General features: G+C 40.4%; 1 protein-coding gene across 2 annotated transcripts in view; it reads left to right on the plus strand.

Moving 5' to 3' along the window:
- pcdh19 (protocadherin 19) overlaps positions 1–22,235 on the plus strand; it is a 123,316-nt gene that overhangs the window by 68,067 nt on the left and 33,014 nt on the right. Inside the window, exons 2-3 of one of the 2 annotated variants that reach the window (XM_052021681.1) lie at positions 15,815–15,873; positions 22,010–22,182. In XM_052021681.1, the coding sequence (XP_051877641.1) occupies positions 15,815–15,873; positions 22,010–22,182 (232 nt within the window). The remainder of the gene's footprint in view (positions 1–15,814; positions 15,874–22,009; positions 22,183–22,235) is intronic. The other variant, XM_052021682.1, reaches the window with a different exon arrangement.

The raw sequence follows: 22,235 nt of genomic DNA on the forward strand, positions 1-22,235 counted from the left end.
AATGCCTCTAGTGAGAAAATGAGTGGTAGAATCTGGGGCAATTGATAGGAATGTAGGGAGAATAAAAAGGGATTAAAATGGGACTAGTGCTTGATGGTCAGCACTGGCTTTGCGGGCCAAAGGGCCTGTTTCTGTGTTATATGACACCATGACCATGAGGATCTTGGCAGAGGGGTGACAGAGTGTGAGGGAAAGCCAGCATATACCACCATGGAACATGCACCCCATTCTCACACTGCCAGCTTTAAACAAAATTGACGGTAGAACTTGAAGAGAAAACTTCCATCTGCAGAAATAAATTAATACTTGCTGGAAGTCAGAGTTAAGGTCCAGAAATGGGTTTGTTTCAAAACCACTGCATAGACTAGACTGGTCCACGAAAGCCACCCTGCCACTATACTTCTTTAAGTGACATGTTAATGTAGTGGTTAGCGCAATGCTATTACAGCGCCAACGGCCCGGGTTCAATTCCCGCTGCTGTCTGTAAGGGGTTTCTATGTTCTTCCTGTGTCTGCGTGGGTTTCCTCCGGGTGCTCCGGTTTCCTCCCAAATTCCAAAGACATACAGGTTAGGAAGTTGTGGGCATGCTATGTTGGCACCGGAAGCGTGGCGACACTTGCGGACTGCTCCCAGAACACTCTACGCAAAGATACATTTCACTGTGTGTTTCAGTGTACATGTGACTAATAAAGATATTTTATCATTTTGAAAAAGTGGTCACCTTCCTTATGGGGCAACGTGCAAAGCACTGGCGGAACTCAAGGGTCAGGCAACATGGAGTTCCTGAGTTCTGCTGAGTTCCACTCGAATCCCGCAAAGTTCCTCCAGTGCTTTGTGTGTTGCTCCAGGTCCCAGCATCTGCATTCTCTTGTGTCACCCTACTTATGGGTGTATGTTTTAACATTCTACTTTTTGAAGAGCGTTTCTGATGCAGGACTGTAAAAATGGTTTGGAGGATCATTCAGAGGAAATGAGAGGTTGAGGAAAGGCAGAAACAAAAGGAAGAGGTTCAGGAAACAAAGGCATATTACGAGCAGATTAAGAGCAGGAAGCAAGAACCACATGAGAAGCCGCTGTGAATAAGTAGTAAATAAAATTGCCGAGGCAAGCCTTTTTGTTCAATTATTATGTTGCCATTATTGGATTGGAATTTGGAGTACTTATAAGGAACCTAAATTCAAGTAACGGAGATGATCGCCACAGGAGTGCTGAACAAGCGCTAAATTATAAGCCCGTTCAGCACAGTCATGTTCCGTGGAAATCAATCCATCTCCAACTGGATTCAGAGTCCCAAAACTCATTTCACTTAACATCCTTATCAGCCATCGTAGAAAACAGGTCTCAGCCAAGCTGGCTTCAAACCCATCTCACAGGTAAAAATACGAGTGCTTCAGAATAATACAGTAATGCACCATTTCTACCCCATTTCCAAAGCATGTTTTAAAATATACTCAAATATCAATCAGCAGGGGCTCGAATAAGTGCTTTGCAAGTGCCCCAAGACAGTACAAAACTAAAATATGGGTCCTTTTACCAGAATTAGCCTTAGCACTTCATTTGAAAGCTTGCTTACTGCAGGCATTTTCAGTGCAGTTTCTGTTCAGCAGTTAAATTAATCGTTTTTTTAAAATCCCTTTGATGGATGAGGGCTAAGTCAAAATGTTAGATTTTCAATGCAGGAGCCACTCAGCATTTTATTTAAAGTACTATGAAGAAGAGGTCCCAGACCATCTTCTGGAACAAGTTTGAAGACCTTATCAGACAGGCAATGTTTGTGGTACCAGAGGATTTTTATTACCATGACGGAATTAATGGACTCCTTACTCAAGCATATGCAAATATTGCAAGGGATTTTAAGAGGAAAATTAAGGTGTCTATGGATTACAAAAATTTTTAAAAACTGGAAATGGTACATCAGCTCAGAGTCTCTGATAAAGAGTAAGGACTAGGGAGGAATCAGATCTTGAATCCAGGAGTGTATGACAGACGCAAACTGACAAACAGTTATGTTGTTGAGGTTGAAGTGTGTGAGACAAATGACGCTGTTCTGAAACATTGGCTTCCACACCATGTCAGCTTCAGTAATTCTCCAACCCCTATATGCCCAGAGTAAAAATCAAGGCTAGCAATTGTATTGTTTTCACAAAATAAAGGAAGAACTGTAATGTATCTTTAAGCATTGAACATGGTATTTTCTCTGTATCTGTGTTTATGGTGTGATCCTATTGGACAACAGAGCCTTGTGGTGTGTCTACTTCCCAATAATGTCACACTTTCAAAGATATTCAGGTTTGCACCAGCAGCGAAGAAACTCAGTTTGTAAATGGTTCATGTGTTATCTTGTAAAGGAACGCCTACTGTTTTGGATTTATATTTGTTGTGTCTCAATGCATTGTGAGGACATTACAAATTAGTGACAAGGATGTTAGTTCATTTTCACATACTTTGAAGAATATTGTTGACTCTTGCTTGGTAGATCCTAGGTGAATTTGCAGCACCAAAACTGATTTTTCATGGTATTTTCCTGCAACCAAATGCATGGAATCTCATTTTACCGTGGCCTGCGTGTATAACAACTGGAGTGAATAGCACAGCAAACCAGTGGCAAGGGTCAGCAGCTGACCTACCACTGAATGATGCATGCTCCAAGTTTAACTGCATCACAAATGGACATGTTTGTTAAACCATGAGGTAGGAGAAGGTGATATTGTGAGAGCTCAAAAAGATGCAACAAGTGCACATAAAAACAAGCAGTACTGCCGACGGAGACAGGGCTAGAAGCACACGACACACTCCCATAACTTAGAGAAGGCACAGGAGACTGCATTTACTGGAATCCAGAGCAACAAACAATCTTCTGGAGGACTGATGCAGGTTTAGACTTGAAATGTGAAGTTCTTTTCCCCCCATCTTAGCCACATGAGACAAAAAAAGTCTTCTTTAAAGATGTTATACCGAAATTGGAAAATTAAGTTCATCTAAAACTGGTAGAAATAGCTGAGAGATGTTAATATGGGACAATGAGCAAGAAATGAAGTGTAACAAATAAGACATTGCTTTATTAAAGAACTTTACCTTGCCTTGCAATTTCGATGCCTTGTAGGTTTATGTGAGGACAAATACATGAACAAATTCAGTCAAAGCTGTTGAGCATGCAAAGCCTTGCATGTCAGATTGTTTTGTTGGTGAATGTGGTACCAAGAACGTTGGAAACTTTTGTCCACCGCAAGTGACTTGTGTGACTGGGACCACAGCAAAATCCAATCCCATTTCAGTCAATGTTTATTGTTGCCAAGACTTATGACATTCTTGTCGGTTCAGATCAGTGAGTGTTCCAATTGCCAAAAAAAGTGTCACATTTTGACAATCTGCTGATCCCTACAACAAGCAACAAAAGCAACTTCAGTAGCACTTCAGAATGGTAATAGAGCAGAGGATTTCATTGTTTGGTTCAATTAGTCAATGAGGAACTGGGATTTTACAGTACCTTTGCCCTCAACAGTAATGGCAGCAGACAGATAGCCCTTCAGTAAAGGTGTCAATTAGCAACCCTTCAGTAAAGGTGTCAATTAGCAACCAATGTGTTGTCATGTGAATTGATAATGCCACAGGTTGTTCAGTAATATATTAGGACATGTACAGTATTGAAGGGAAACACTGTCAAAGTGAACATATATTCTGGCCAGGTTTTACTGACATGAGGGCACATGGAATCCATCGGGCAGCAAAGTTACAGACTATGAAAATATTACACTGAGGATTAATTGGCTGAGACAACTCGAGCACAGTTTGGAAGAATATTTTCTTTGCTGATCCTTCTAAGTCGCACTGTGACATATTGTTTGGAGGGTATGAATATACGGTCAAGAGCAGCTCCACTGTCATAGCAAGGTAAAGTGCACATATTCACATCAGACTGCTGCAAAGAGGGACACTTGCAACCTCCAGATCAGTCCCATATGTTCTAAAGAATCAAATTGTGTGAAGGCACTGGATGGTGGTGCACTTTGGAAAACCTTTCAGAGTGAGTGGGGATTGCTTATTGTGTTGTGCCTCAGACGGACAAAATCTTGAGACAGTGTGGAAACTAAAATGTCACTCTAAATTGTCCTATACCCACTTCGTAGAACTTGTACACTGAGTCAGCAGCATCAAAGATATTCACAAAATTGGACCTTTCCCATGCTTTTCCACAATTGAATGTCAACATATGTAATCAGTCATCAAAGACAAAGAGCTCCACTCATACACAAGATTACTCTATGGAGTGAAGTCTTCACCGAAGATTTTTCAGGCTACGATGGATAAAATCTTTCAAGGAGTGGATCGTTGCTTATGTATTCAAAATGATCTTTAATTGGCACAAGTGCAGATTTGAAAGGGATGAACATAATATGAAATGAAATAAAGATTTTTTTTGCAACAATAAGTATTGTAACCTGGTTTGAAAGTTGGTGCTATTGGCCACAGCCAATGAAAGAAGAAATAGAGACTATCATCAAAGTACCAAACCTGCAAATGCAGCAGAGCTGTAATGACCTGGGATGCTGCAGTACCACATATGATTCCTTCCAGATTTTGTGACAGTGCTAAGTCCATTGAATCACTTATTGAACAAGGAAGTGAAGTGGATGTAGAGCAAGGCACAACAAAACAAATATGATGAATGCAAGGAGAGGTCAGCAAGTGAAACTTTTTTCATTCATTATGTGAGTTAAAGTTGGCAGGAGAAGCCCATCACTTTCACTTCTTGTAACTTCACAAAGTGTCATCTCTGTTCCATATAAATTAAGAAAGAAGCACTTGGAAAAGTGTTTGGAGTAAGAAATGCCATCAGTTTTTACTGGATAGATCCTTTACTATGGTACAGGTCATATGCCATTATCAGGCATATTAGGTCCCAGGTGAAGGATGCAGTCATGGGCTATCCATTTATCACAGTAAACTATACAGCTGCGTGTAAGAATTCCAACCAGAACACCATTGCAAAAGCTCAATGATGGCTCTGGCAGGAGAACTGTGATATTGGATGTAAAAATGGGTTCCACACATTAAATGTGATTGACGAGGACTTTCCAGTCACTCTATCTAAAATCAGAAGCAAGAGCCAGAAAGACCTAATGTTGAAAAGGATCTATGAACAAACAGAGGAAGAACGTACCGGATGTGACCAGTGAACAAGGGAAGAACTGAAGCCGTTTTGGAGTCGTAGCAATGAGCCGTCATGTAGACAGGTACCATCAAGTGCAATCAGAGAGTGGTAACTACTAGTTTTGAGGGAAACAATTTTGGCTGTACACAGGAATAGTCAGAATGAAAGCAATAGCAGAAGCTTTATTCTCTGGCCTTCTTTGGGTAATGATCTCAAATCGTCGGTGTGTAAATGGAGTATTTGTGGGAACAAACCGCCAATAATTCCTTTGCAATCTTGGTCACAGGCTACAAGACCTTTCCAGGGAGCACATGTAGACTTCTGTGAAAAAGCAAATACCAGTTTACTGACAGTGATGATCGTTGCCAAAAGCAGACTGAAGTGAAACATGTGGGTTATCACTACTGACCATATGATAGATGAGTTGAAATCTCCACGTGCATGTCATAGTTTACCTGATGAGCTCGTTTCTGACAATGACACTCTGTTTTGAACTACTCTACTTATAATTTTATGAAACAAACTGGTATCAAATATTCTCTTGTTCCTTCACATTGTCTATCTTCAAATGGAACAGCTAAGAGTTCAATGTGTGTAGTGATGGAAGCTCTCAAAGAGCAGGTGCTGCAGGGATAATCGCTCAACACAAAACATTTGGGAATTTCTTGCTGAACACTCTGCACACCACCCTGCTGAAGAGAAGGCTAAGAAAGTGCTCTGAATTTTGTTCAACCAAATTTGGCTTCTAGAATTGGACAGAACCAGTTGAATCATAAACATTCTGTGACTAAAATCAGTAAAAATATATCTTCAAGCAAAACGAACATATTCTTGTTCTTAAGCCCACCAATCAAATCAAGCTCGCACAAGCAGGGGGCTCAAACTGTTGTAGGGACAGAATCTGAGGTGTTTCTATAGTTCCAAAGACATGCTGGTCGTTAGATTAAATGGCTACCGTAAATTACCTCCAGTGTAGACAGATGGTAGGAGAAACTCTGTGGAGTTGATAGACATGTGAAAGGGAACAGGTTACAGGGTAATAAGGGAGAGAATGGGAATGCTCTGAAAGCCAGCATAGATTGGATGGGCCAAATATCCTCCTTCTATGTCATGAAAAAAATGGCAAATGACTGTGAATGAACCAAGTCTGGGGGATGAATCACTTGATCCTGAAGTTACATCTGAGTTGGTTCCAATGTAGACTTAAGGACCTGAGGGACCAAATTCAAGCAAGTTTGAAAAGGAAACAGAACCAAGCAGTCCAAAAGTTGCTTCAATACCATCACCAGTGAAAAGATCAAAGAGACTCCTAAAACCAGTTATTACGCTAAATTTAAAGTGGTTGATCATTAAATGTGTGTATTGATATATTACTTGTGCTTCCCTATTGTTTTCAAAACAAGAAGCAATGTGTAATATATCTTTAAACATGCAGCATGCTGCTTTCTCTGTCTCCATGCGGAGTCATGCATTGTTTCTTCTTCTTAAATGATTTAACTGTTTCAGAGTCATTCAGGTTTTCAACTACAGCCTGGAGACTCAACATATAAACAGTTTGTGTGCTAACGTGAATAAATCTCTCCTTCTTTGGATATATATTTGTCATATCTTAATGCATTCTAAGGAGCATAAAGAATAAGTGCAGGAGTAAACTTTATGGGTTCACAGGTCTGCTCTGCCATCAATAGATCATGGCTGCTCTGATCTTGGGCTCAGTTTCAATTTTCTGCCTGTTCTCTACAGCCATTACTCCTTGATTGTCCAGGATGTTGTCTATCTCTTTCCACCCCATCCCTTTCTAACAGTGTGGCTTGCCAGAAGAAATCAAAGAATTCAATCCCCAGCACACTTCTTAAAAATCCCAAGTAATAAAATCAGAATTTGTATGCCCTCGCTTTCTGACAATGATTCGATTTGATTGTTATTAATGTGTTCTCCATAGTTCTTGGATTGTTTTTTAAAATTACACACCAGACAATTATTAGACTATGGAAGGAACATAATTGTTTTCATTTTTAGTTCTATTTCCAGTTAACAATTTCTATTCACTGATACAGAACAAACCTGTTAGCTGCATTGTGCAATGTTCACATGAGACAAACACTTTATTAGATGTTTTTTCAGAAAATAAAATTGCAATAAAAATTAAAAATAAAATTCTTGGCAAGTCTACTGTTTGCAGGTTTATTGGAAGGGATGTGTTCCTGGAAAGCACCTGGTTAAGTGAAATTTTGTAAATCATGAACACTCGGACAAAAGACAGTGGTTAAATGACACACGTATTAGGATGAATTGTGGCAGGAAGTACCAGTTTCTAATTTCCGGTCCCATTTCCTGAAGGGAGAAAGACATCTCCAAACACCCAGAAAAGAATAATAGGTTTGAGTGAAGTTGGAATAGATTTATGAAAGGGAAATCATGTTGACTAATCAACAGGACTTTGAGGATGTGACTAGTATGAACCAATGGATATGGTTTAGATTTTAAGAAGGCTTTCAATAAGATCTCACGCATTAATTTAGTATATTGGTTCAGTGTGTTTTTTGGCCAGAGAGCAGTGCCCTATATGTTAGGGTGAAAAATAGATTTGTAATATGAGGACACAAACTCTCAAGACCCAAAGGTGTTACAACAAAAATTTGTAAATAGAACATTCATAAACCAAGGAATACCTATACTAAAGTTTAATTGAGTACAGTCAGTAAATTCATGTGCACTTCAACTCTAAGCTCTAACAAACATTTTGCTACAAATGATTTCAATCATAATATGGTTCCCAAGGTATCTTAAACACTGTTTAGCGGTCACCAGGCCAGAGGATGTCTGTGACCTAGCACAGCAGGAAATGGCAGATTGATTAACGTAAAACCTGAAGAAAATTGGGGCCAATTTGATTTAACTTCCTGTTCTGGAAACCAACAATTACATCACTCAGTGGACTTTGCACAGCGTGCTCGAGCTTATTGGAGCCTCTTTGGCATGAAGAAGTTATTATGTTGGATAAGAGTGGTGTTAAGTTTAATGTCAATGGTGCAGTTTTGCTCAGCAGTTGATCAGAGATGGACAGTGTATTGGGGCAGTGATAATTATCCCGGGGCTGGAGAAAAGAGGGGTGAAAGTATCCAGAGATGTTTGGTCTTGGGAATGCTTTGCTCTTCCGACTGGGCAGCTCTGTTAAGCATCGTCAGATTGCTTTCATTCTCAAGATGCAGGGGCCACTGAAGAACCAGCATTTGTAGCCTGTCCCTTTCCAGTTGAGTGGCTTGCCAAGCCCCTTCAGACCACAGCGATCATTGTGTGATGCTGGTCACATGGAAGGGTCAGACTAGTAGGTTTCACTTTCCCAAAGGAGACTGATGAATCAGTTGGCTTTTTACAACAAGCTGACAGCTTCACTCTCACTGATTGCAATTTTCCAGACCATTTGAGTAAGCCTGAAATCTGGTTCTTCCACTGTCACAGATTCAAATCCTCATATTGGTCAAAGATTGTGGATTTCACAGATAATATTATAACTGCTTTGCTACCATAGCCAGTCTGTGACCAGCTCTCATGCCAACCATCCCTTTGACAGCAGGTATTAATCAAGTTTGGCATAAATCACAGACAAATGTAACACTGAGATTTTAAGCAGATGAAGAGTATCTCTGCGACCCTGACATCCTATTTGTAGCAGTGCATGTATGGAAAGGGACTGCAGATGATGTGTGGGCTCACTGCAGTTAGGTGGCAGGATGTGGCTTTCTGTAGAGGCAGTTGTCTGTTACGGCTTGACTGAAGTGACCCTTTCAGTGAACCTTGCTCTGAGACTGTAGCTTAAAAAAATGGGTTTCACTTACTTTTGGTGTGTTAAGTGTGCTGGATTTTTCCTTAGTGATAAATCAGAGGAGTGGGGGTTGTTGGTGTTAGTAAACCACCTCAAAATTAGAACGTCCTTGTTCAAAGAAATCGTCATTGTCTGTTGCCCATTGCAAACGGTAGGTCCCAACTTGCATGTAAATAGTTGGCAGTTGCTTGCTGAGCTCGTAGCTACCAATTCAGTCACACCCTGCCGTGTGGGAGTCAAGGCCAGATATAGAAATGATGCTGTAGGGAAGCTACACAGGTTGCCATGAATGTGAGAGAGAATGGAATGGGTGAGGTGGAAACAGAGACGGGGTTTCTTGAGGTGAGTGGAAAGAAAGGAGGGTGACATATTAAGGGGGGAATTGGGTACAGGGGAAACCGGGGGCAGAGGTTAACTGTGTAGTGGTATCTAAGACCCTGCACTTCAATATGAAGCAGCCTGACTGAACCCCATCTATGATTGGGTCACTGCCCCAGCAAGCATTGGGCCACAGATCGAAGGGTCTGCACTGAGGTGCACAAGTGCTGTGATCTTTTCAGCCTGACTGCAAAAGGCACGTGGAAATCAATGTGGTTGACTCAGTGATGAAAGTTATTGATCTATGCTACTCCAACAGCACCTCCCAAATGGCAGTCTCTACACCAAGAAGGACAAGGGCTTCAGCCATTTGGGAGCACTACCACTACCATTTCCAGGTTGCACACCGTACTGACATGGAAGGATTTGACCATACTTCCATCATCACTGGGTCTAAATCCTGAACTCTGTCTACAACAGCACCATGGGAGTACTTGCACTAAAAGGGCTGCAACCATTCAAGAAGGTAGCTCACTACTGATTTCTCAAGGGCTTTTAGGAATAAACAATAAAAGCTGGCCTTGCCAATGATGCAGAAATGAACAAATGAAACAAGAGTCACTGTCGTAGTCCTCCTTAATCCATGTTCAGCTGCCAGCTTGGCATCTTGTTTGACAATGAGTGATAAACAAAGGTCATAGGTCACATCCTTTTGATCCATGCACACTGAACACTCGGACAAAAGACAGTGGTTAAATGACACGTGTATTAGGATGAATTGTGGCAGGAAGTACCAGTTTCTAATTTCCGGTCCCATTTCCTGAAGGGAGGACATCTCCAAACACCCAGAAAAGAATAATAGGTTTGAGTGGAATTGGAATAGATTTATGAAAGGGAAATTATGTTTGACCAATCAACAGGACTTTGAGGATGTGACTAGTATGAACCAATGGATATGGTGTGTTTAGATTTTAAGAAGGCTTTCAATAAGATCTCATGCATGAATTTGGTCAACGAAGTTAGAGGGTGTTGCATTAGAAGTAATACAAACTGGTAAAGATTGAGAACTGGTTAACAGACAGAAAAGAAAGAGTGGGAATAAATGGGTCTTTCTCAAGTAGGCATCCGTGACTAGTGGGGTAATCACAGGGTTGGGATCTAGCTACTTAGGATTTATATCAACAATTTGGCTGAGTGGACCTAATGCCATATTTCCAGATTTGCCAATTATACAAAACTGGGTGGGATTGTGAGTATGAAGCAGGATGAAGAGGTTTCAAGGGGATATAGACAACTTAAGTAAGTGGGTGACAATATGGCAAATGGAATATAATGTGCAAAAAATGTGAGGCAGAGTAATAGAGTAATACAGCACGGAAACAAGCCTTTCAGCGTAACTTGTCCATGCCGCCTAAGCTATTCCCATTTGCCCATAGAGGTCATCCACATCAGTGCATAAAACAGAGAAACAAAGCAATATTTAAATGGTGACTGATAGAGTAATGTTAATGTTCAAAGGGACCTATTTATGCTTGCACAGAAGTCGCTGAAAGCGAACATACAGGTGCAGCGAGCATTTAGAAAAGCAAGTGATATGGTGGCCTTTATTATAAAAGGATTTGAATAGAGGAGTAAAAAATGCCTTACTGCAATTATATTGGGCCTTAGTGAGATTGTGCCTGGAGTTTTCTGTTGAGCTTTGGTCTTGGTGTCTAAGAAAGGATATATTTGTCATAGAGTGAATCAATGAAGACTCACCAGATTGCTTCTTGGAATGGCAGGTTTGCCACATGAGAAAAGATTAAGATGACCAGGTCTGTCTTCTCTACAGTTTAGAAGAATGAGAAGTGATCTTATTGAAGCTTACAAAATTCTTACAGTATATAACAGGGTGGATGCAGGGAGGATGTTTTCCCTAGCTGAGGACTCTAGAACCAGCGATGAGAGCCTCAGAGTAAGGGGTAGGTCATTCAGGACTGAGATGAGAGAAACTTCTTCACTCAGAGGATGGTGAATACCCTGGTGGCTGCAAATGGTCAGCCAGTGATTTCATTCAAAAGAGAGGTCAATGGATTTTAAGGTAATAAGGGAATCAAGGGATATGGGGATAGTGCAGAAAAATGCAGCTGACATAGTTCAGCCACGATCTTGGTGAATGTCGGAGCAGCTCAAATGGCCAGATAGAGTCATGGAGTCATACGACAGGGAAATAGGCCCTTCGACCCAACTCATGCATGCCAACCAAGGTGCCCATCTAAGCTAGTCCCATTTGCCTGCATTTGGCCCCTATCCCTCTAAACCTTTCCTAACCATGTGCCTGTCCAAATGTCTATTAAATGTTGTTATTGTACTTGCCTCAACCAGTTCCTCTGGCAGCTCGCTCTATAATATGCACCACCCTCTGTCTGAAGAAGTTGCCTCTCGGGTCCCTTTTAAATCTTTCCCCTCTCACCTTAAACCTAAGCCCTCTAGTTTTTGGTTCCCTTTCCCTGGGAAAAAGACTGTGTGCATTCACCTGATCTGTGCCCCTCATGATTTTATACACCTCCATAAGGTCAAAAAGGCCTGTTCCTCCTCTTTTATTATGTTCTGATGTTTATTCACATGCACAGGAACAATTTGCACATAAAAAGATGCAAATAATTTTTTTTAATACAATATTTTGGATCTATATTTAATCAAATGTTAGTCCAGGGAAAGTTACATCTGTTGTGGACATAGGTCCTTTAAATTGCTATCATATATTGCTGCACGTAATCAACATGTTAGATTTGGTGATTTATGTAGGTGTACAGATTTCTGACAATGTGTAATGAATAATATTTTTTCATACTTGTGATGAAGAATTTCCTTTTTTTTGTCTTGAGGAATTACTTTTGAAGAATGGTGTGAGATATCTGGGTTTATTTGAGCAGCTCATCATTAATATGCATGACCTATGGGAGGGATGATGTTTCGCTTCCTCCCATTTTGTTGTAAAAATTGAATGCAGAAGAGTTATGAGTGGTGCATCTGACATGGGATTAAACACATCTTCGGGAGATTTTTTTTGCAGTGGTATTATCACTCAGCTCTTCACAGTATAAAAAATGTATCCATTTTGGTTTTTTTTATGTTTTCTGGGAAACCAATGCACCATAGAGATTTGAACCAGGAGATAATGTTATGGCTGGGTTGGCAACCCAAGGAAGCACAAAATTGACCATACTTCATCCTAAAGCATTAATCTGTAAAATGCTGGTCAGACAGCAGCAATTTCTTTTGTAGTTTTGTGTTTTTATTTTAATTTTAAATATCCAAGCATCATACAGCCATATATATTTATGAGCTAAAGGAACTGCTAAACCAATTCATTTGAGAATTCAGTTTGAGACTGAAGGTCTGCTAATAATGGAACAACTCTGTTGAACCTTCCTGCCTTATTTAAATACCCTCATTCCAGTCAACACTCTCTAAATCTTCAGAGAATGGATTCCAGAAATTGCTTACAACCTAAACACACACCAGTCTATTTTTGCCTGACAATATTTTTGCCTCATATCTTTTTATATCAAAAAACTAATTGTATTTAAAAGAGGTGCTCTTAAGCTGACTTATAATATCAGGTATTGCTTTATAGGCTGAGTGATGCAGTTTACAAAACTGGATTTAAACAGAGGGAAGCTGCAGGAAGTTGCTATAAATCTCAAGTGTGGCTTTGCGACAGTAATTATTATCGGAAGGTAACTGCCGATGTGAATTTTGTACAGGCTAGACTCCCTAGGCTCTGCCAGAATAACATGTTCTACCTTGTGAGGAAGGTACTTTGCTAAATGTAACATTATATTTTTATAAAGGTCACTTGTAAGAAGCTCTGTTAAAACATTATTTTCTCCCCATGTCAAGGCAGCCACTGTTGGTTCGACTTTGATGGTGCATATCTTATTTCCTTTAGCAGTCTCAGCTGTTTAGCTCTTACTCATTGTTTGGAAAGTTAATACAGTGAGACATGGAGGCTGGAAAGCCAACGTCTCACAGAAAGATCCCTTTAACATCAGTACTTTCTTCTGAAATGGATGAAGTTGCACTGGCTGAACAAGAAAGGGCTCATTTCTCATGAAAAGAGGAGACTGAAAGGTGATTTGAAATAAGTCCTGGAAAATGTGATGTTGTTTCATAGGGTACATTTGGAGACAATGCTCCCAGTGATGGGGGAGTTGAAATGTTTCTCTTGTTGTATACTGTAAAACAGTAGCTTGAATGCCACACATTCATTGCTCTCTGTAATTATATAAACAAGGTAATAGAAAAGCAAAAAAAATTGCAGAGGGTGGACTGGAAATATTCATGAGATCAGGCAGCACCTGTGAAGAGAGAAACAGGCAGTGCTTTGATTGATGACCTTTCATCAGAACATCTGTGCTACATCTACCTCTATGAACATAAAACTGCAGTTTGGTGTCAAAATGTTCATAGTAATCTAACAGTTACAGTTCAGCTGAAGGCAGTCAATTTACTGAATTTTCGCTTTTGACGTACAATGAAAGAAATGGATCTGTCACAAATGTACAATAGGTCCTTCAGGTTATGAAAATAACATTTTGTGCATAATAATTTTCTTCCATTCATTTTAATCAGAATTGGTCAGCTTGGTCCTCAAGGCACTAATTGTTACATCATTATTCTCCATAGCATTACTATTGGCTTCATAAAACTGTTAGATTGTAGAGTAGGAAATCCTACATTATTTCATTATCTCAAATTCTAAAGCATTCGATTAAAGAACATTATTAAAGTATAATATTTCACAAAATCTGGTGATTCAGCTTCATTAACAAAGAATATTATGCATAAGATTAATACAAGTCATTAAAGAGATTGTAAAAGAGGGAAGTTACGATGTTAGCTTACGTGGCCATTTGTGGAAAGGAATCAGCAGCAGAAGAGGGAAAAGTGAGGAGATGTACAGCAGTTGGGAACAATTATACATTAGGAAAGAAAGCTGTTTCATTCCCTGAAATACAATGAATAGTGTGAGTAAAGGGAGAGGATAACAGCAAATAAGCAAAACAAGAATGGTGCAGAATGAATGCAGGGAAAAAAAATAGCATAATGGGGGGGGGGTTGCAAGGAAGGGAATGAAGGGATACCTTCGAGGTGCTGGCTTTACACAAAGGGTAATGAAGTTATTTTTAGCAGTGCTAGTATTCTTGAGAAGAACTCAGGGACAATGGGAAACTATGCTGGGTGCAGTAAGGTGACACCCAATGAACAGGAAGATATTTCAGATTAATGTTTCCCCTTTTTCTACTCCTCTCCTATGAATGATTCTTGTGTAGAGTTCCATAGATGCAATTAGAAGGACTTATATGCTCCCAGTGCTTTGGACTTGGTGTCTCAACCTAGAGTGAGTGATGTATTAGGGTATTATAACTGGTTGCTGCCTTTAACTTGCTTTCAACTGAGCAAATTGTCCAGCAGATGCACAACACATGGTCAGGAATGTGATCTCTTGCTGACGTTTCCTCCATTGCTCCTTAATCTAGAGAGTGAAGTGTCAAAGTTGAGTTTATTGTCATATGCACAAGTACATGTCTGCACAGGTGGAATGAAAAGCTTACCTGCAGCAGCATTCACAAGAAAAACATAAATTATACAGAATTTTCACAAGAACGAACACAATTACAAGAACACAAAAGTACATTTTAGTGCAAAGTGATCAGAGTAGTCATAGTGTTGCTAAACTGTAGTGATTAGGGTTTTGCTGGTTGGTTCAGGAACCTAATGGTTGAAGGGAAGTAGCTGATCTTGAACCTGGTGGTAAGTAGTGAAGTAGTGCCTTAACGTCAGCTTACTTCAGCTGAGCTCCTAAACTTAGCTGAGAGTCAAATCTGAGACCTACCCTGGAGGTGAATATTCCCAACCTTCCCCACCCTTCTTTCCCACTCAGATCCTAGTTTTCACTTCTATGTTTTCAAAACTTACATGATTTTACGTACTAATTGATCAATAGGGAAAATACATACTTAGAAAACTAAACATAATATAGATTAGTAAAAGTAAATAATAAAAAACGCTGGAAGAAAAATGTTTCCAGTTGATGCCCTTTCTCGGAATCCAGATTTCTCTATTTGTAAAACCCTATTTAAGTGCTTTCCCTTCATTTCACTTGTACCTTTCTGACATGCTGGTGTGTATTGAAGTTGTTTTGTTGTCACAATAAGTGACTAAGTAAAGAACACCAGTCGCAACCACTGAACATTGTGCTCCATTACAATCTTCTTCCCTGACATTGGAAATGAACAGCAAGACTGCTGATCTCAGTGAGCTTATCCGGAAGAATGATATCTCATTGGCATTCGATTGAAGATGAACTGAAGGGATTAAACACTAGGTACCTTTTATCTGTAGTGCTTCCTAAGGGAAAGAAGATGTATTTCATTTGGATACTATAACAGACCAAATTGTGCAGCTGATTATAAGCAAGAGCTCCAAGTGGTATGATCTTTAATTTTATGCAACTCTTTTTTTATCTTTAGTCAGAAAATTACTCTATCGAGTCAAGCTATGTAAACAGCAGACAGCATCTGATTAAAAGGTAAGTCATACTTTTCCTTCTTCAGTTTTGATCATTGTGAGTGTGTTCACATCATGAAATCATCTGCCAATTGCTTTTGGTAGCCCCGTTATTGTTTTGTTGTAATCCCAATTTAGCAAAATTTGATTGCATATTTCTCTCACTTTAACTGGTTCAAAAAAAAATCTCTGGTGAAATTTTCCAAGAAGTGCCTTGGTGTGACCAGTGCTCTGCCTTTCCAAGATCCCACTTTGAAACAAGGCCTGCCATAACAGGCGACTGACCTTGACTCTCAAATCTCATGGCCACCATAGTCCAGGCACCATGTCCTGCTTGGCACATGCTCTCCATTGACTCAACCTTTCCTATACTTAGGATTCTCCATTACATATTCCCTGCCTTGTCCCATGGTTTGCCTTGCCTGTATCCTGCTTTGACCGATAATCTGCCAAGACCTCTATCTGTCTTGACCCTTGCCCTGCCTTATCGTGTCTTACTTGACTTAGTTAAAGAAAGATATAGCACAGAAACAGGCCCTTTGGCCCACTGAATCCACATTGATGATGAGCCACACATTTTTACAAATCCTCTGCTTTTTTATAATAGCTTTTTTATTCTCCCTGCATTCTCATCAACTCTCCCCTCATTTGACTTATTTCCCTCCATTGACCCTGCCCTCCTTTGTTCCATTCCCTACCTCAACCCTTGCCTTGGCGTGTTCTATCTTATCCAATAATCTATCTTGAGCCATGCCATTTTCTGCCTTTTATATTTCTTTAGCTCATGAAAATCCTGACAGCATTATTTGATCAGGCTACACCCTTTGCTTTGTAACAAGTAGTTTGTGAAAGAAGTAGTGAAGTTTCTGCACTTTCCACCAAGTCTCAGGCATCATCTCTCAATGATGTTGATAGGGTCTGCAGCTGCTAAAGTAAGACATATAAGCATGAACCACCATTCCTTTCACTCTAATGACGGAATGCAGACATCAATACACTGCATCATGGACTGGAGAACATTTTATTCCCACGTGCTGGTGGGCTTGTGTTTTGCGTTTGTTCAGATGAAAGCAATGAGTATAGTTGATAGTGAAGGAGATTTGGGCTTCAGTGTGTGAATGCCATGTCCATAGATGCTCTGATCTCTTGGCAACGGGGAAGTTGGAAGTAGGGTCAGGTTGGTAACATGACCTTTTGCTAATATGATACGTACAACCTGGAAACACAGCTTCATTTCCCAGACAACCAGAGCAAAGTAAAACTGATTAGATCTGAAGATATAGAAGTCAGTTCCTTTCCAACCACTTAAAAAAAACGCTCATTCAAGATAAATTATACAGTTTTGCTGCTTTAAATTGGGTTCACAGCTCCAGTTAATGAAAACATACGGCTATGCTCTGTCCACAGTGCTGGACTATAATACCGCTCTTCAATTGCAATAAATATTTAAAAAGGTAAAGGATAAACAACCTTTAGATGCTATTTGTTCGCTCTTTCTACATGTTAATTTACTGTACATAGAAACATGTATCAATAATAAATGCAAATCATTTCAGAGAAAGGGAGAAGTCAGTTGCACCCCCCCCCAACAAAGCTGCAAGTTTTTGTCATCGAAATGTCCCATATTATCTTAAGCTCCATGACATGAGGAATAAAAATGACAACTCACCTCCACCCTTCCATCCTTTTGGGAAATAACTAGTACACCAGTTTCATTAAAAGGTATAAATTCATATGGTGGTTTGATATCATGTACACACAAATCATTCTCAGCAATTCTAACGCTTTAACAGCTTTTTCAAATGCCTTTCTTTCCATCCCCAGTTGTGTCTTCTTATTTTCAGCTTCTCGTTGCTATGATTCTGGCTCCATTTGAAGTGACAGATCTTTTGTAACTCACCATATCTAATAAGCGAGTCCAGGGAGTGAGCTGTTCAACTGTACAGCCAAACACAACTTCGTTCCCAGCCACTGGAAGACTCCCATGCGTGTCTGACATTACTGAACTGCCTTTGGAAATGGCACATGGCTACTGAGGCCAGTGTAACTTCCATTTTCTGAAAGCGAGATAGAGCAACTGAAGACATGGTAAAATTAGAGATTTATTAGGGTCTGTGTCACTGCACCAAAGTACAATGCAGATCCCATGGTATGGGCTGTTTGTTATTAAACAAGAGAAGAGCATGAACTGCTTCTTCTCACCCCAGTCCCACCCCTCAATGATTTATTTTATATCAGAGAATATTTAAAGTAATATAGTTTAAGAGGAATACAAAGTCCTTTTATAGAAGGAGCATTTTTAATTTCTTCCAGTATCATGATTTTGCAAATATTTGTTGTTGTGTATATATGAGAGAATGTTTGAATGGGGTGTTGCCAATTACAGCTTAATTTCTCCCATTATTTCTCTGCAGAATGGTCCTGCCCTTTTTAAAATAAGATAGATAAGATCTTTATTAGTCACATGTACATCGAAACACACAGTGAAATGCATCTTTTGCGTGGAGTGTTCTGGGGGCAGCCCGCAAGTGTCACCATGCTTCCAGCGCCAACATAGCATGCCCACAACTTCCTAACCCCTACATTTTTGGAATGTGGGAGGAAACCGGAGCACCCAGAGGGAACCCACACAGACACGGGGAGAACGTACAAACTCCTTACAGACAGCGGCGGGAAATGAACCCGGGTCATTGGCGCTGTAAAGCATTACACTAACTGCTACACTACCATGCCTGCCATTTTTAATTTTTAATGTTGTGCAGAGAAAACCAGCTCTGAACATTACTGAATTCAGAATGTTCTCTGAATGAACTAAAATAAAATAAAACCTGTAATGAGTCATATTATTTATTTCAGTGCTGGAATCCTCCCTGAGCACTTGGAGAGCAAAATGTCGTTGCTAGTCAACTGGGACTTTTTTCTGAATCTCAGTCTAATGTAATTAACTCTCTGCTTTCTCAGGCAGCTGCAATTTTTTTCCTGCAAAATGGGTGGATAGGTGGAACTATGAAATCCTCAGCCACTTCCTTCACTGTGTGTTGCATTTGGTCTCTCACATACACATAGACAATAAAGAGCTCCATTCTATGCAACAGGTTAAGTACCACAATTCTATGGCATGATTTAAGCTACTGACTTCACTCTGACAGCACTGAAACTGTTTTCCCTATTCTCAGAGCTGCACTTCATCAGTTCATCAGGCATTGGGAGAGTCAGAGCACAGAAATAGACCTTCAGCCCGACTCGTCCATGCCGACCAAGATGCCTATCTTCACTAATCTCATTTTCCTCTGGTATCTGGCAGCTCATTCCATATACCCACTGCCCTCAGATCTCCTTTAAGTCTTTCCTTTCTCACCTTAAACCTGTGTCCTCTTGTGTTAGACTCCCCTACCCTGGAAAAAGACTTACCTTATCTGTGCCTCTCATATTATAAACCTCTATAAGGTCATCCCTCAGGCTTCAGAACTCTGCTGAGAACAATCCCACTCTGTACAATATCTCCTTCCATTCCAGGCAAAATCATGGTGAATCTCTTCTGCACTTTTTCTGACACTATCACATCCTTTCTGTGGGGACCAGAACTGCATGCAGTACTCCAAGTGTGGCCTATCCAATGTCTTGCATAGCTGCAACATGATGTCCCAGATCTTATACTCAATGCCCCTCAAGGCAAGCAACACCTTCTTCATTACCCTATCCACTTATGTCACCATTTTCAGGGAGCTAAGGGTCCCTTTGTACATTAATGCTTCTAGGGTCCCCGCCATTTAGGGTATGTGTTTGGCCAATATTAGACAATTCAAAATGCATTACCTCACACTTTTCTGGATTAAATTCCATCTGCCACTGCTCTGCCCAACTTTCCAGCTGATCTATGCCCCTCTGTATCCTTGGCAACTATCCTCACTACTTCCAACTCCACCAATCTTTGTGTCATCAGCAAGTTCGCTCATTGGACCACAGACATTCTTATCCAAGTCATACAAACAACAAAAGCCCCAGCACCGATCCCTGTGGTACACCACTGGTTACAGACTTCCAGTCAGAAAAGCAACCCTCCACCTCTACACTATGTCTCCAAACACCAAGTCAATTTTGGATCCACTTTGCTAAAATACCTTGGATCCCGTGTGCTCAAACCTTCTGGACCAGCCTACCATGCGAAACCTCATCAAACACCTTGCTGGACTTTATATATATCACGTTTACCGCCTTGCCTTCAACAATTTTCTTTAGTAACCTTCTCAAAAAACTCAATCAGGTTTGTGAGGCAGGATTTCCCATGCACAAAACCATGCTGAGCCATGATGCATCATAGGCACTTTTACCTCCCCCATGTTTACAGAAGGAAATGACCACTTCCTTCTGTAAACACAGATCTACTGCCTATCACGGATTCACATAATCTTCCTGTCCTGATGTATGGACTGGGAGGTGTACCATGGAGCACATGACCATGGACAGACCCCATCATCAGAAGACCATCAATGGCCCTCCAGTATCGGATGACCATGATGCCCCATCATCAGATGACCTAGCATCAGATAACCACAGATGTTCCATGGGCACCAAATAACTATAAATGGCTTCCCAGTGTCACATGACAATGAATAGTCCCTTAATATCAGATGACCATGGGTGTCAGAGATGTCAGATAACTACAGATGACACCCGAGTGTCATAAAATAGCAGATAGTCCCCTGTCATAAGATGATGACCGTGGATGTTCCTCCAATATCAGATGCCCATGGTTGAACCCCTCTAACAGGGAAGCATGGGTGGCCCCTCAGTATCATAAAACCTCAGCAGTACCCTGGCATCAGATGAGCACAGACTGTCCCTGAGCATTATTTGCCCACGAATGGTCCCTGATGTCAGACGACCATGGTCGATGGACCCCCACCCTATCCCCCCCCCCCCCCGCATCAGATGACCAGAGACAGTTCCTGGGCATCAGACAATCATGGATGTTCTTCCAATGTCAGATATCTATGAATGTTCCCCTGGTGGATGGTTCCTGGGCATCAGATGCCCATGGACAGTAATATGTAATGCAAAGTCCTCAGGTATCTAGGCACTTCCTTAAGTTACCAGAGACTCCAGGCCAAACCCATGTTGGCTCTTCGCTACATATCAGTCAATTCCAATTAATGTAAGAAAAAAATCAGATGAGTGCTACAGCAAGTGGCTGATCTGCCACAGCTCCTTATATAGCCCCCTCAGTATCTGACAGCTTCACCCACATTCTCCAACTTCAAATTTGGCCATATCCATCGTGATCAAACTCTCATTAACACGTCATCGCCATATCCATTGTGATCAAACTCTCATTAACATGTTATCGAGAAGAAAGATTGGACAACTACAATGGTACATTGCAAGCCATAAAAATTGCTTCATATGAAATTACATGAGGAATTTTATTAGGGAACGGATTGAGAAAGGCTTAATTATTAGTGGAGGAGGTAATTGCCTGAGTACATACACAGGGTCTTACATTCCTCTCTTTCCAAACATGTGCATGTTCAGGACCAGCCCTATTGCAGACCCCATTTACAAAATGTTGAATTTTTAATATATTAAACTAGAGTACAAATATAATTTTGCTGCCAGGAAAATAATTCAAGAAAGAGTCCTTCTTTTGCTTCCATTCTGGAAGCATCCCTTTTTATAAAAAATTGATGTGAAAATAAAGTAAATTAAATTATATATTTTTTTCAATTTGCCATTTTTCCATTTAAATGTAATCAATATCTTGCAGCAGTAATCCAGCAAACTGTGGGTTTCCCTTCAAACCAGCTCAGGTACACAAGAGGTCACTCATCGACAAATTCTGAGAAAGCAGAAATTGACAAGAAGGTCTCAGAAATAGAGAGAGGGCAGTTTCATCAGAACCAAAGCAGGAAAGAATGGAATGGAAACATATAGCTAAATTTGGTTTGCAATCTTTATGAGTTTGAGGATAGAGGAGGGAGTGGGTTAAAGAAATATAACCACTTTGATATATTTTGACACAAAATGTAATATCTGGCAATATAATTTTGATGGACTTCAATGTGAGGCAATATGTGTTGCAATACATTTCTTTTCCATAAGGAGAGCATTATCTGATACTGCTAGGCATGACAATAAATCAGTATTACTTCACGCTCCAGTAGTTCCACATTCAAGGACCTGGAAAGAAACAGTCTCAAGGACAGCGGACATGAGGAGAGTGACCAGACCGACAGCGAGCATGATGCACACAGGGGTCTGTGCTGTGACACGGCTATCAATGAAGTATTGAATACAACACTCAATTCCACCGGCTCTCAAGTACCTGAACAAGGTAAGATGGTTATGATCTCTTAGTAAAGGTTTGGTGAGACCAGTGGCTTTATC

The sequence above is a fragment of the Pristis pectinata genome, chromosome 8 (assembly GCF_009764475.1).
Source record: "Pristis pectinata isolate sPriPec2 chromosome 8, sPriPec2.1.pri, whole genome shotgun sequence".
Lineage (NCBI taxonomy): Eukaryota > Metazoa > Chordata > Chondrichthyes > Rhinopristiformes > Pristidae > Pristis > Pristis pectinata.